The sequence below is a fragment of the Archocentrus centrarchus genome, unplaced genomic scaffold (assembly GCF_007364275.1).
Source record: "Archocentrus centrarchus isolate MPI-CPG fArcCen1 unplaced genomic scaffold, fArcCen1 scaffold_37_ctg1, whole genome shotgun sequence".
NCBI lineage: Eukaryota > Metazoa > Chordata > Actinopteri > Cichliformes > Cichlidae > Archocentrus > Archocentrus centrarchus.
The window spans coordinates 617,628-634,163 of NW_022060264.1; the positions used below are offsets into that span (position 1 = coordinate 617,628).

Below are 16,536 nucleotides of genomic sequence, written 5' to 3' on the forward strand. Positions count from 1 at the left end.
ATGTTTGAACATAAGGATGTCCATAAGTGCACGTGCCACCAGGGCACCCACTGCTCCTCCACATCGAAAGGAGGCAGTTGAAGTGGTCTGCACATCTGACTAGGATGCCTCCTGGTGCCTTTTGGGTGAGGTGTTCCGGGCATTTCCTAACGGGAGGAGGCCCCGGGGCAGACCCAGGACACGCTGGAGAGATTATATGTCTTGGCTTGCCTGAGAACGCCTTGGGGTCCCTTTTTTTTTTGTTCATTTTCTCCATTACATAATTGTGCCTTGTTCTTATGAGAATGGCTGACAAGCATCCTTAATTATATGATATTAACAGTTCCCAGCATTTCTGACAAACCCCTAACTTGAGCTCTGCTAGAATTTCTACCCAGTGCAGCAAATGGTCTAAATTACAGCTCTTTGAGAAATTATTATAATTAAATGACACCTGACTAATTAAAATAACATAAAATGAGCAAAGCTTACTAATAACCACAGTTACAATTTCAGATAACCTCACTGTTTCCACAGACTCACTGCAGTAAAGTCAGTGTGCACACTTAGACTGTCAGTCTAACAGGTACCTGAACATGATATAATCTGTACAGATGTTGTAGCAGCATGTGCAGCCGTATAGACACCATATTTTTAAAAGAGTGATGTATAAACACATAGAGTGAAAAGAGGTGAATGAAAAAGAAACACTCCCCAGGGTCACCTGATTCAGCCCTCACTACAAGCTTGATCAAAAAGGAAAGTTTGTATGTCCATGCAGCCGCGGGTCCATGAACGTCCGGTTTCCGTACAGCTGGAGAGCGCGGCGCTGCACACTCAGACCAGCAGGGGGCAGACAGCACTTTTCATTCAAACTAAGTTTCCCACATCCTGTTGGAAAAACTTTGCCGCGTATCCTCATATGACTGCTGAACTGCAGATAGATGGCGTTTTTCTCTTGATTTTTAAGTTTCGTTTAGAAGCCGCTGCCACCATGACGCCCCGCACAAAACGAAAAGTTTTTAGTGGTCTTTGTTTCTTTAGTGTCTTCGTGCTTTCAGTAGTGGGGGAGACAGCGTTTGAGAGCCCCTCCGGGGCGATGCAGGAGCTCCGGACAGCCCTGTGTGACTTTGCCGTGGAGGGTAGGACCTACCTGGGCAGGCTGGTCGGGGAGCAGACGCTGCTGTCGGTGCAGAAGGTGAGTTTTGACTTATCTAAGGAGGCAAATTTGCATATGTATGTGTGTATTATCAGGGACTGTATTACCACAGTTTTTGTTGCATTCACTGTTAGAAACTGTGTTTGAAATGAGCTCCTGAGTCTGACTTCGCGGTGTGTTAATGCGTGATGTGCACAAACAGAGGTAGTCACTATGGATGCGCCCTACCGTGGGTAATTGTTGGATTTCCTTTGCAAGTTCTGTGCCTGACATGCTCACACATACATGGCCCTTTGGTGTGTGCCATGTTGTGTGAGACACAGTGAAACTGAGCAGCTTCCTGGTTGGTTACTTTTCAGTCTGTTTGTGCAGGCTGGAACTAACCGTGTCTCCAACCTTTCCACCCCCCAGGCTTTCTCTCAGGTTCTGGCTGTTGCTGCAGGCAGCGTGGCTGCTGGTCTAAATGTGCTCCTACAGTACATCACACAATTCCTGCAGGCCTCTGGAATTCAAGGTAAGGCTGCATAGGCCTGACTTTTCCCAGCTGTTTGTTTCTAATTACCTAACCAGCTACACATGAACCTTTTTTCCTGTCTGGGTCATGCTCTACACAAACTGTATGTTGGAGATAGTGATGCAGCAGTCTGATATGGTGTATCAATAACATTTCTGTTGTTTTGTTGTTGGCTTCCAGCTGTGCTAGAGTCACCTCTGCACTGGAATTCTGAAATGGCCTAAAATGCACATTTACACTGAACCCAGAACAGCACACTGGTCATAGTTCAGTTCTTTTTTTCAAAGTGAAGCATTGAAGATTCAGATTGTTGTGCATGAAAATGTTAAATGGACTGGTTCTTACAGAGCGCTTTTCTACTTGACTTTGAGCAGTCAAAGCGCTTTTATACAGCATGCCTCTTTCACACACATTCATACAAGTATCTTTCCTACAGCTAAGTGTTTTCTGTCTAACATTCACACACATTCATGCTCCCACGGTTGCATCAGAGAGCAACTTGGGGTTCAGTATCTTGCCCAAAGATACTTTGGCATGCAGACTGGAGCAGCCAGAGATCGAACCACCAACCTTCCAGTTAGTAGGTGACCTGCTGTACCTCCTGAGCCACGACCACTTGACCATTATGCCTAAATCTGTGTTGAATGAGGCATGTTTTCTAAAGGGTTCAGAGTAGAAAAGCACTATATAAGAACAAGTCCATTTACCATAATCATTGTTTTCCACTTCACCAGTCTGTGGTCATAATGTGGTGCCTGATTGGTGTATATGTTACTGTCATTTAAGCTTTACCCTTTTTTACATTTGACAGCAGTAAAAAAAACAAAAAAAAAAACATAATCTCATTATTTTAGCCTGAAATTTGATGAACAGAGGTCATACAAAGGTCAGAGGCTTTCTTGGCACAGACATAGGGTGGCACAGTGGTGGAGTGGTGTCACTGTCACCTCATAGCACCAAGATTCCTGGTTTAAATCCTGGCTGGGCTTTTCTGTATTTGCATGTTTGGCCCACTCCAGAGTACCTGGGGTGGGTTTCCTCTGGTACTCCAGCTCTTTATATCTTTGTAGCTTAGAGTAATAATGACTTTATTTCATTCAAACAAAAGTTTAATGTGTTTAATGTAAAACTGCAAATAACCTCGGGATGAAGGGAAACATGCAGATACTGCAGTATTAAATGAAATATCATTGCTTGTGCTTGCTTCCCACAGTTGCTCTCCCCATCAGCAAAGTGACCCCAGACGGCCTGCTCTTTGTTGCTCAGTGGGTTCTCATAGCTCTCATTTGCTACTGGCTGATTTCTCTCGCCTTCCGATTGGTTGCCTCCACTCTGATGCGTGCCCTATGGTTGCTGAAAGTCGGGGTGGCTTTAACCTGTTTTGGATTAATCCTGAGCGACCACCATGTGGGCACAGAGATGATGGCTATCCGACTGGCTGTCCTGTTGTGTGTCTGTGCCATGCTGGGCGTCGGGACTTGGCGTGGTTCTAGCGGGGCTGAGAAAACCGCTCACCTAGAGGAGCAGGTGAAGATCCTGGAGAGACGGCTGAAGGATATGGAGAAGTGGACAAGGACAGAAGAGAAGTGAACAGAGGAGGGGATCGGAGAAATCGTTGTTATGCCTTAAATCTATAACAACAAAGCTATTAAAAATCCTGGACCTCAGTTATAGAAGTCAAAGAAAAACAGTTCAGTTATTTTTAATTTTCCTTCAGTAAGTACAGTACAGTGCAAACAGGTTGCTAATAGGCCATTTGGCTCAGAGGGAGGAGCACCTTCCTGTGGCTGACTAGAGCTCAGAAATGAACTGACTGGATGCAGCTCTTCTCCCAGTTTCTTTCAGGCATCCAGTTGGATCTCAGATGAGGCTTGGACAGGATGTAGTTTAATGAAATACGGCTCCTTTGTATTATTATTTTGTTTGTTTGTGTGTTTGAGAGCAGCCTTTTAGTGAGACATGTCTGTAGGAGAAAAAACAAGCTGGGTGGGGCTCGCTGCTGACTGCTTGGACTTCCAGCAAGATGTCCAGCAGCGTGCTGCTGTCCCACACGTGATCTTCAACAATGATTGTCCACAGAGTTGGGCAGAATAAAGAGCAGCCATCATTTGCCACTGTTGACTCTACATGTCGCAAAATTATGAAATCAGTTGCTGGCTGAATCATACACAACAGAAGAAGCTAAAAGGGCCACTGTGTAAATGTTTGCACCATGTCACACTTGCCTGTATGTAGCCATGCATGAGCTGCTCATGCATGGCGACGTGGACTCGCTTCACCTGTTCAGGTGTGGTTTGCTCAAATCGTACTCTACATACCCTAAACAGTAACCAGCCACATGTAACAATTAAGAAACACACACTTGACTGAGAAACTGCCGATCATGTCAGTTCAGTTCTGTGTTTTGCCTCGTGAGTGCAGCAGCTAGTGGAAGAGTCACAGGAAGCTCAGAGCACAGCGGGGCAGCTTCGAGGTACTTCACAGCTTTTCTTTGTGTCGCTGCACAAAGTTTTTACTTCAAACTGCAGTCGTGAGCTCAGATGAGACGATGCTTTGGCTTCTCTCTGTGAGGTGGCAAAGGCTGCAGCACTTGCTGGGAAGCTTTCATCACACTTGTGTTGTCATCTCAGTGAATATTATTTCACGTCTCCTGTCAGCTCCACAGGCAACACATGAGGAGGTGCAGGAGGAGGAACCAGCGTGACTGTAATGAGTCTTAGAGCTGAAATGAGACCAGTCCAAATAAATCAGGCCAATAATGTAAATACATTTTCTCCATTTTTAATTGTATTCATCTTGGGCCTGTTTTCATTTATTTCACTAATAAATAATTCAGAAAATGTGATTTCTTGGATGTTTTTATTACTTGCCTTCCACAAAGTCTCTCCTTCATTGTGAGGAATGTAGCTTATGAATTTAACACTGGCCTGGGATCAGTTGTTGGATGGGTGCAGCTTTAGTTCTGCCTGTTCTTTCACTGTACTTAAAACAGACTAAACCGGGGGTCTCAAACCTGCGGCCTGTGAGCCACAGTTTTCAGGGCTCCTGTGCCTTTAACAGAGAAGCAGATGAATATGAAAAATGTTGTAGAACCTTAATAGCAGTGGCTAGCATTGATATAAACTGATTTCAAATCCAAAAACTAAGCTGTGGAGGGAAAAGTGTGCATGGACACATTTGCTTTCATTTTCTTACTGGTTTGTTTGACTTTAGTCACAATAAAATGTTATATTCCCTTTATTCTGTTTAATTTTATCATATTTAAAACCATTAGGCTGTTTTTATTATTTTTTTGCAGGCTGCTTTGATGAATTTGCACCAAAACAGCAGGACCTGCACAGTGAGCTGCAGCGCTCTGACTCTTTCAGAGTCAGCATAAACATATTTTTCCTCCACAAATCTTGTAATCAAAATCCAAAGTAATAAATAATCATAAATAGCTTACTGCAGAATAGTCACATGGTAAAAGATTCTAACTGCACCCATTAGTGTTTATAGGCTGAGTTCATTAGATAAGATAATATATACTTTATTTCTCCCAAAGTTGGGAAATAAATTTTTACCTGCTTTAAGAAAGAAATGAAAGCTGTAAATATGTTTTTGGCTCCATGCTGACTCTTTGGCTCTAGAATTCCTCTGAGGTAGGTGGAGGTGCAGAAGCTGGTGTAGACCTGGTGGAGCAGGCTGGGACATTGGGCGGTGTGACCTCCGGCGTGCAGCTCGACAGTGACGAGATTGGAGTGCCGGGTGGTGATGAGGAGCAGGTCAGCAATGCTAGAAATCCAACAGCCAGGAGGCATGGCATCCTCAAATACCTCATGGCTACACAAGTCCCCCTGACTCCACCGGTGCAGAGGTCGAAATGATGCAGGTGCTTTATGTTCAGCCTACATACCAGATCCAATCAAGCCTCCCTTAATGCATCAAAAGGACATTGCATAGGACACAGTATGCCCCACCTTATCTTAAAGACCTCGTAGTAACACATGATAAATGGACTAGTTCTAATATAGTGCTTTTCTACTCTAGCTGAACACTCAAAGAGCTTATACAACATGTTTGATTTACCCAGTCACACATTCATATAAGCACTGTTTTCTATTTCAAAGTACTTTCTTTCACACATTCATACTCTGATGGTTGCGTCAGAGAGCATGCTGACTGGTGCAGTCAGGAATCAAACCACCAACCTTCTGATTAATGGATGACCTGCTCTACCTCCTGAGCTACAGCCACCCTACACATAACCAGATATTTACTCTGGATGGCATTACTTTGGCCTCCAGTAACACTGTGAGAAATCTTGGAGTCATTTTTGACCAGGATATGTCCTTCATTGTACATATTAAACAAATATGAAGGACCACTTCTTTCATCTAGTCAATACTGCTATAATTAGAAACATCCTGTCTCAGAGTGATGCTGATAAACTAGTTAATTAATTTGTTACTTTGAGACATGACTATTAACATCAGTCCTTATTATCCGCTGTTCTAAAAGCTCCATGAAAAGCCTTCAGCTGATCCAAAATGCTGTAGTGAGAATACTGACAGGGACTAGAAAGAGAGCAGATTTCTTCCATATTCACATACATACATACGTACGTACATACGTTATACATACATACATACGTTATACATACAGGAGATAGATATAGAGATAGTAGAGATAGGGTATATAGTATAGATATATATATATATATAGTATATATATATATAGATAGATATATATATAGATAGATATATATGTTATATATATATCTATAATATATATGTTATATATATATATATATATATATATGTTATATATATATATATATGTATATATATATATATATATATATGTTATATATATATCCATCCATCCATTCGCTTCCGCACATCCTGTTAAGGGTCGCGGGGGGGCTGGAGCCTATCCCAGCTGTCACAGGGCGAGAGGCAGGGGTACACCCTGAACAGGTCGCCAGCCTGTGCAGGGCCAACACAGAGTGACAGACAACCTTTCACACTCACATTCACCGCGCTCATTACACCTATGGGCAATTTAGATTAGCCAATTAACCTAACCCCAGTAAGTGGCATGTCTTTGGAATGTGGGAGGAAACCGGAGGACCCGGGGGAGTGAACCCACGGCCAAGCACGGGAGAACAGGCAAACGCCACACAGAGAGGGAGAGGCCTAGAGAATAGAGAGGGAGAGAGAGAGATAGAGAGAGAAGAGAAAACAGAGAGAGAGAGAGAGGAGAGAGAGAGGGAGGGGAGAGAGAGAGAGAAGAGAGAGAGAGAGAACAGAGAGGAGAGAGAGGGTAGAGAGAGAGAGAGGAGAGAAACAGAGAGAGAGGAGAGAGAGAGAGAGAGACAGAGAGAGAGAGAACAGAGAGATAGAGAACAGAGAGAGAGAGAGAACAGAGTATAGAGAATAGAGATATATAGACATAGAGATAGTAGATATATATAGATATAGAGCATATATAGAGATATAGATAAACATAGAGAGATAGATATAGATAGTAGAGATATGAGATAGATATAAGATATTATATATATATAATCTATATTATATATATACTATATAATATATATATATATATATATATATGTTATATATATATATATCTATTGTATAATATAGGTTCTTTTTTTTTCAAAGTTTCAGAAGAAACTGTTGATGTGTGTATTGTTATACCTCTATGGTGTTCATCCCACTTACTTCCAGATATGCTTATGTAATCCAAATAATAAGACACAGTAATAATAAATTGTAAGACAACTGCCACTTTGTGGATTCTCAATCCACAGGCTATAGTGTTTTATGGTGGGTGTGGGAGGAGGGACAAGGGAGAGGTTTATCGTCGTGAACACAGTTGTCCTAATCCGCTCTTAGAGGATAGAGGCTTAGTGGGACCTCAGGTTAGGTTGATCACAACTTGTCTGAGACACAATCATCCAAACAACCAAAGCATTTCATTCGTGTGCTCAGATACGTTACTTTTTCTTCTATGAAGTCACCTCGCCCTCTTTTCTCTGGCTCTATCATCTGTTTTCTGGTCAGCTCTACAGGATCCATTGAAGGAGCTCCACATGCCCCTGGGCAGATTTAGAGTCTTGTAGGCTTTAAGAAAGCACTCTTTACAGAGATCTGTCAGACTTTTGTTTATTTACATTTTTTTTAATTTAACTAAGACTTCTCAAAATGAAAGACCGGCTAGCACAGCTGAAGGAGGTAAGCAGAACTGTGATGGTTTAAAGGTTTTATTGTGTCATATGTCGCCTGCTGTGTGGAGCATGTGTTGCTATCACAGGCCCTAACGAGTCTCTAATATGAATGGAACAGTAGCAGCCTACATACTGCATGCACTGTGTGTGCTTGAATGTTTACGATAACAAACATGTTGTCCTGCATTTATGCCAAACAAACAACATATTTCAGATATGATGATATGGAAACTGGATCGTTCAAGGAAATTTTCCAATTCTTTTGTATTTTTTTTAAAAAGAAGGTATCCTCTATATATATATATATATATATATATATATATATATATATATATATATATATATATATATATATATATATATATATATATATATATATATATATATACACTGTATGGCAAATGTCCTGTGCTTTGTGGTCTGTGTGTGGATTTGTGGGGTAGTGGGACTGAGCGCACTCGTGTGTGTGTGTGTTTAACAGACGAGTGATGCAGGCGGCGATGATTTCGAGGGTTCCTGTGGAGAACGAAGCTTTCATGGATGATTTCTTTGCGCAGGTATTCTGTTTGTGTCTGTTCCACACACCTGAAGAAAATGCACTTTTTTTTACTTTCTGATCTGTGTGTTTGTGTGTGTGTGTGTGTGTGTGTGTGTGTGTGTGTGTGTGTGTGTGTGTGTGTGTGTGTGTGTGTGTGTGTGTGTGTGTGTGTCTTTCAGACTGAAGATATTCGTATTAGTATTGATAAGATTGATGAGAGTGTTACAGAAATCAAAAAACTCTACTCCACCATCTTGTCAGCCCCAACATCTGACCAGAGTAAGCGCCTCAGACATACATGAATAAACATTCATATTCACATTGTGCAAATAAGCTGCTTCTTACTGTTTGTCACTGTTCGCTGTTAGTAATGCTCCACTTCTCCACTTTTCTTTCAGAAACACAGGACGATGTTGAGGCTGTCACTAATGAGATTAAAAAGTCGGCCAACAATGCAAGAAACAAACTTAAGAGTCAGTATTTGTTCTTTTGAAATGATTCTGAAGTTCTGATGATCTTTTTCTACATATGACATAAAAATGAAGAAGAATAAAGCGGGTGTAAATGGTGTAGTGGTGTCTGAGAGTGGATGCTGTCACTCAGGTCCACTGGGCTGTTGTGTTGGTCTGTGATCTGATGAAACTGCAGTGAGGACGAGTGCTGCACTCACATGTTGACACCCAGTTCTTAAAAGTCTCAGTTTTGACTCTCTATGGTTAACACATTAGAACATTTCCACCGCATTGTTTTTGCAAATATAATTAGCCAAGAAAAGATGATCATAATGTTGTTTCTTGAAATGTCATATTTACAGTACACCTAATGTTGTGTTTACATTTACACAGTTTTGCATATTTCAGGAAAAGCAGCAGAGGCCAGAATCTTTCACAGTGATAACACAATATGTAAGGAAGGCCTTTTCCTGTGTGTGCATCAGGTATTGAGCGCCAGCTGGAGTCAAACACAGACGAGAGGGCCTCAGCTGACCTCAGGATACGCAAGTCACAGGTCAGACACACTATTTGTTTTATTGGACACAACCTACGCAGAGGTTACAGTTTCTCGTGCTTTTTGTTTCTTTTTTGATGCCTAAAACATTCTAAACCATCTTTACAATAACCACAGGAAAGCTAAAGTGGAGACAGCCGCTGATTTACTGATTACTAGTCTACTAACAGCCTCTGCCTGTCATGTTCTGTAGCAGTAACACACAGGAACACACAGGAACAGCACTTACCTCATGCAGGTTGCATGTACTGAACTGGAAGCTCCAGCAGGTTATCAGGGCCACCAGCCGTAATAGTTTTACTGCTGCTGTAACTGAGCACTTGTTTTACATCCTGCTTACATGTGTATAAAACACGCAAACTAAAAAAGCTAAAATTTCAGTGCACGATATAATCATCTGCCATCACACTGAAATATAAAGATGGACACACAATTTTTAAAGTTCACGTTCTCGTTTGTCTTCTTAACGCGTTGAAATTTCCCTCAGCACGCAATCCTGGCCAAGAAGTTTGTAGAAGTGATGACAAAATACAACGAGGCTCAGATGGACTTCAGAGACAAGAGCAAGGGACGAATCGCCCGACAGCTGGAGATCAGTGAGTTACAGCAGTCAGACAAAAGGAATATGATTACATCAAACTTTGATGTGGAGACCCTTTAGAGGCGCAGCCTCAGGATCCACTTCATCTTTGTTTACTCAATTTTTACATCATGTGAACTGAGTCATACAGTGCCCAAAAATGGTCTTTCTTCTCCTTTAAATATTACATGGTGGTTACTGTCCTAACACTGTGTTTTCCCTCTTTGTCATCACATCTTGTTATCTCCTATTATGCTTATTGTTATCGCCGTTGTTGCCTGTTGTTGTCACACGTGAGAGAATTACAGCTCCTGAGCTCATAGATTGACTCTTGTCACTGAGTACAGTTGTCAGAGATAAGAACATAATTTCTGACCTTTTATGAGTTTATGAGTTCTAAGTAATAAACCTTTGTGATAAATCACTGACAGACTCCAAAGAGGCACATGTGTAATAACAGCAGCTATGATCTTGCACTTATGTTCAAAGTGACTGTCAGAGAACACAATCAAGAACCCAAATTCAAACTTTAAATAAATTGTGGGGCTGATGTATGGCATTGATAAGTCATTGCCTTTCTTGTATTCTTTCTGCTTCCTGTGAGCTGTTAACAGGTCATAACTGTCCTCTGTTTCTATCAGCTGGAAAAACAACAACTGATGAGGAACTAGAAGAGATGCTGGAGGGAGGGAACTCTGCTGTCTTCTCTGCAGGGGTAAGACTGTCAGTGCATGGATGTGGTCATAGACGCATGCACAAAGGGCGATGGTTGTGGTCAGACAGCAAGGACTCTTAATGGGTTACAGGGAGACTGCCAGATGTTGATGCTCTTTCCAAACCCAACAATTCAGAAACTCTCTTACAAACTGGGAACATATTATCATTGTCTCATTGGTTATATTTGATGACAGGCACACTGTGATCTCCACTGCACATATTCCATTGCTGGATGCCTTTTTCATTATTAAAAATATGTTGTTTATTTATATGTCCGTATACATTATAATGGTGTCTGTGTGTCAGGTAAATAGGCTGCACCTCGTTCATGAGGGACGTCAAGGCAGAACTTTCATTTCAAAATGATTTTTTAACTATAAGGAGAACCAAAGCTGAGATAATTAGCCAGCTAACAGGAAACAAACATCTGTTCTGACAGCCAATGAAATCATTTTTAAACCAAACGTCTCCATCAAATTCTCAGCTTTTCAAATGCGGTGATTTCCTGCTTCCATAATAAAATGGTGAATGTCTTTGTTATGTTGTGACATTTCTTTGGGGTAATTAGACCAAACTGGGAGGTTTCAGACCATGTGCTTATGAACTTACACTTACTTGTAGTGTATTCCTTTTATGACATGCATTCTCTTATTGTCCTTCTCACCACATGCCCCCTCCCTCCACAGATCATGGACTCTAAGATCAATCAGCAGGCCCTGAATGAGATTGAGGCTCGTCATAAAGACATCATGAGGCTGGAAAGTAGCATTAAAGAACTCCACGACATGTTTGTTGATATCGCCATGCTGGTTGAGAACCAGGTTTGTAAGGTCAAGATTTAAAAATTAGCAGCAGGTGTCAGATTAGTGCCAACAACTGTGAAAACCCCCAAAGTCTGCTTTAATATTGACCACAGATCTTTTTCAAACTTCTATTTAATTTTTTTGTGATACAGAAATTTTCAAATTTTGAGCTACACTTCAGCAACATCCATCTCAGCCGCGTTCTGAGCATTTTAAACTGGAATCAGGAGGGACTCCTAAATTTAGGAAGATGCAGGTTGTTCTCTGTTTTTGGCCTGTTAGAGGCTATTTTATTCTACATACAGTCATGCAGCACACTATTGTATTAATGTTTTAGAAAAAAATCTTCACCTGTTTTCCCATAAATGATGTCATGCTGTTGTTGATATCTGAAGTTTAAACAACTTAACTTAAGCTTTAAGCTGGGCTACTCTGTACAGTCGATCAGAAAAATGATCACATAAACAGATCAAACTTAACATTATGACCACTGACAGGTGGAGTGAATAACACTGATTATCTCTTCATCATGGCTCCTGTTAGTAGGTGGGATATATCAGGGAGTAAGACAACATTTTGTCCTCAAAGCTGGTGTGTTAGAAGCAGAAAACATGGGCAACATAAGGATTTGAGCGAGTTTGATGAGAGCCAAACTGTGATGGCTAGATGACTGGATCAGAGCATCTCCAAAACTCTTGTGGGGCGTTCCTGGTCTGCTGTGGTCAGTATCCATCAAAAGAGGTCCGAGAATAGAACAGTGGTGAATGAGCCACTGTCATGGGGGGCCACGGCTTATTGATGCACGTGGGGAGCGAAGTCCTTCCCTTGTGGGCCGATCCAGCAGATGAGCTACTGTAGCTCAAACTGCTGAAAAAGTTCATGCTGGTTCTGACTGAAAGGTGTCAGAACACACAGGGCATCAGTTTGTTGTGTTTGGAGCTGCATAGCTGCAGACCAGTCAGGGTGCCCATGGTGACCCCTGTCCACCACTGAAAGCACCAACTTTGGGCAACAGTGGAGGAAGGTGGCCTGGTCTGATGAATTACGTTTTTCTTTGACATCATGTGGATGGCAGGGTGCATGTGCATCGCTTACCTGGGGATTACCTGGCACCAGGATGCACTATATGGGAAGAAGGCAAGCCAGTGGAGGCAGTGTGATGCTTTGGGCAGTGTTGTGCTGGGAAATCTTGGATCCTGCCATCCGTGCAGATGTTACTTTGACACGTACCACCTACATAAGCATTGTTGCAGACCATGCAACAATGCTTATGTAGGTAACCACATGTACACCTTTTCATGGAAACGATATTCCCTAATGGCCGTTCAGCAGGATAATGCGCCCTGCCCCAACGCAAAAATGGTTCAGGAATGGTTTAAGAGGCATAACAATGAGTTTGGGGGAGACTTGGCCTCCAAATTCCCCGGATCTCAATCCAATCGAGCATCTGTGGGATGTGCTGGACAAAGACGTCAGAGCCTTGGAGGCCCCACATCACAGCGTACAGGACTTAAAGGATCTGTTGCTAACATCTTGGTGCAGATACCACACCTTCAGGGCTCTAATGGAGTCCGTGTTTCGACGGGTCAGGGCTGTTTTATCAGCAAAGGGGGACCAACACAATATTAGGCAGGTGGTCATAATGTGTCTATGTTCTCTACACAATCTATGCAGCATGGCACATTCCCACTTCCTGTGTAATAGTAGGTTAGGGATCCCAGAGAGTTGATTCTGTTCATCTGGATGCAGCGTTTCTGTCATAATGCAATATACTGTTTATAAGGATGGAAACCTGCTGAAGCTGAAGAAGTCACTTGAATGAGGGACGAACTGTTTCTCCCGCTGAAAATGCTGCGTCCAGATGAACAGAATCAACTCTCTGGGATTTCCTTACGACTGAGCATCAAGACAGTAGGCTAAGGACAAAACAGCAGATCAGCACCATGTTTGCTTCTCTCATGGTATGACTTGTGTCCCCTGCTAGGGTGGAATGATTGACAGAATTGAGAGCAACATGGACCAGTCAGTGGGGTTTGTGGAGAGAGCGGTGGCCGACACCAAGAAGGCTGCCAAATTCCAGCAGGAGGCACGCAGGGTGAGTGCAGACTGACTGAACAGCAGAGAACAGCCTTTTGCTGGGTTCTGTGCTCTGAGGTTAGTTTTTCAGTCAGCCAAACACAATGATGACACAAGCCTGTGCTCGAGCCACTAATTACATACACTTATGAGGGACTTATGCTGAAACTACATAGAAACTGTTCATTGTTTCAGCCCTTGTGAAATTAAGAGTCTGGCATCTGATGATTTGTATTTCTATCAAATGATTTTGCTGACTAAGAAAGAGGTTGTAGCAGGCCTGCGCTTCAGCGAGCGCACCGCAGATCACTTAGACTGACATCACTGAAGTATTCGGCTGGTTGGGGGTATTCCGCATTTTCACCCTGAAATCCTCTTTGTGTGTATGTTTGGGATCTTTGTGCTGCAATAATGATTTTTCACATCTTTAGCTCATTCTGCTCCGGTGTGTCTCTGAACTCCAAACTGTCAATAAATGCTCGCGTTCCATTTCCGCAGGCAGTCAGATTTATGCCTCGGCCACTCCAGAAGCACCATGTTTACCAAATCAGCAGCTGGCTTTGGCTCATGGGTCATAAATGGGTTTTACACCATCGTACAGGTCCTTTGATGCTCATCCAAAGGACTCTCAATCAGCCGGCCTATTTGCCGTTTTCAGATATTCCTGTGCAATTTTTTTTTTTTTTTTAATGAACCAAACTGTTGATTTTGGCAAACAAGTTAAACCTTAATTACTTTGCATGCTCCAGTGACTTAAAGACTGTCTGAAGCAAACATCTGTAACTGTTGTTGGGGTAAGTAGGCTCGTTTAACACCAGCTCTGTTTCTGTCTCTGATCCCTCCTCCCTCCCCCAATTTGTCTCTCCAGAAACAAATGATGATCTTCTGTTGCTGTGTGATTTTGGCCATCGTCCTCGGCTCCTTTGTCTACAGCTTCATCAAGTAGAAACCCTGAATGAAGCAAGTCAGCCTACAGTACCATCTGAGTCCACACAGAGGGGTGCAGGGCACGGCTGCTTTCATCTGGTCCTGAGCTCAGTTTACTACCATGTCAAATAACAGGAATAAAGGCTGCACATTCATTTCACTCACTATCAGTTAAATCACAGTGAATTACAGCAGCTTTCTTAGCCTTCTCCACACTTCTTAATTTACCATTTACTTTTCAGTTTCATTGCAGTCTGTGGCCCATCACAGGCATATCCAGAATATCTGTCCTGCATTCCTTATATATGTAATAAGAAATTTAATATGACTCTGTGGACAAAACAGAATTGAAATACTGGAGACCTTTCGTCACAGTGGGTCGGCCCGAGCATCACTGAACCACCATGTTCAAAAATGTAGACGTTCTAAGGCTATGTAGATGTTTGCTGAGTGTTGCATTGTGTGTTGTGTTGTAGGAACATTAGTGGATTACATTAGCTCATCATTGCATAGCTGTGTCCAGAGAAGAGAACATCTGTGTATCAAACTCTTAGGATGATTTGGGTAAATATGTCTCTCATCTTTCACTCTGACTTCACTGGATTTACTGCTGCAGTACTTGAATGAAGTTTTTGGTATCATGTGCAGAATGTGTCTGTTAATGCTGGAGTGTGTGTGTGTGTGTGTGTGTGTGTGTGTGTGTGTGTGTGTGTGTGTGTGTGTGTGTGTGTGTGTGTGTGTGTGTGTGTGTGTGTGTGTGTGTGTGTGTGCATTTTTGAAAACTAAAAAATGCAACTGTTGATGAAAGCTCATCAAAATCTTTCCATGAATTTTCTCGGGCCTGTTTAATTGGCTTTCATTGCCTGTTTTGTCCACTTACTCATATTTAGAAAAGTGGATCTTCTCCTTGGTAGATCCTCTGTACCTCTGAACTCCATGGATCAGACTTTCAAACAGCTTTTGAACAGGAAGAGAAGGACCTGAGGTGTTTTGTTACTGTACGGCGTTAATATCTGAGTCTCAGACAAACTACAGCACTGCACATATACAGTACCAACTCAGGAGCGTAAGTATTGAGACAGTTGCTAATTTTCTTTTATGCATTCGTCAGCGAATGCATAAAAGTGTTATACTGTGGAAACAAACTGCTGTGCCAATACTTATGCTGACTGCATCAAATCATGCAGTTCGTGTCTTCTTGTGGTTATGCACCTGTTCTGTCCATAGCAGCCTTTAGGGAAGGCCTTTAGGAATTCACATAAAAATTCACATACTGAGGTTTTAACATTGCTGTGATTAAAATGACTGAGCTTAGACGCTGTGTGGTCCAAGGATTGAAGTTAATGATGAATGTGTTAGATTAGAAATAAACACAGCCCAGCATTATGTGATTATTCTGATACTGCCTTCAGGGTATGCTACTGTTTTAGATCTTCACTGTTTGTGTTTATCACAAAGATTGAGTTCATTTGTTTGTGTATGATGTGCTTCCATCCATTAATATAGGACTACCGCTGTTTTTCCAGAGGTCATTGTTTTCTTGTTTCATGCTGTGTTTTCACTCTTGTTAGTCTGTGGGGTTTGCAGTGAGATCCACTGATGCAGCAGCTCCACTTCTGCTGTTGGATGCATTGCAGCTCACATTCACATTTTATCTTTAGAAAATTTTGCTTCCTCGAATTAAAACTTGTACCTAAATTATCACAACAAAAGTTTGCTTTAATTTATTTTTGCTCCAATAAAATTCACCTTGGAAGCTTTCTCTGGCATCCGGACAGGTACCAGACTCTTCGTGTTGTGCACTGTTTAGTGAAATAACCGATAAGGAATATCATATATCCCAACCAGCAAAGATGTCTACACGCCAGTTGTTGTTTCACCCTTAAATGTGTTGTGTGAGTTGAATGGCAGGACCCGGGCTCCAGACTAAACTCTGGACGATCAAGGCTTTTATTAGGAGTTTGATCCTGCAGGAGTGAAACATGAGCTTCCAGGCTGAGCAGTGTGCGCTCACAGGCAGG

The 16,536-nt window shown here is 42.1% G+C and overlaps 2 protein-coding genes across 2 annotated transcripts; both read left to right on the forward strand.

Annotated features, from left to right (window-relative positions):
• The first annotated feature begins 884 nt into the window (after positions 1–884).
• Positions 885–4,518, forward strand: tmem109 (transmembrane protein 109). The gene is made up of 3 exons (XM_030724567.1): positions 885–1,177; positions 1,550–1,652; positions 2,866–4,518. The coding sequence occupies exons 1-3, from the start codon at positions 902–904 to the stop codon at positions 3,240–3,242; spliced, it is 756 nt and encodes a 251-aa protein (XP_030580427.1). The 5' UTR covers positions 885–901; the 3' UTR covers positions 3,243–4,518.
• A 3,025-nt stretch (positions 4,519–7,543) lies between these two features.
• Positions 7,544–16,222, forward strand: LOC115776777 (syntaxin-3). Its single transcript, XM_075074357.1, is given in 11 exon segments — positions 7,544–7,873; positions 8,348–8,377; positions 8,379–8,423; positions 8,584–8,683; positions 8,803–8,877; positions 9,342–9,412; positions 9,900–10,008; positions 10,634–10,707; positions 11,396–11,530; positions 13,497–13,607; positions 14,457–16,222. Coding segments are annotated over 11 exon segments (858 nt in total). The 5' UTR covers positions 7,544–7,843; the 3' UTR covers positions 14,535–16,222.
• The last annotated feature ends 314 nt before the right edge of the window (positions 16,223–16,536 follow it).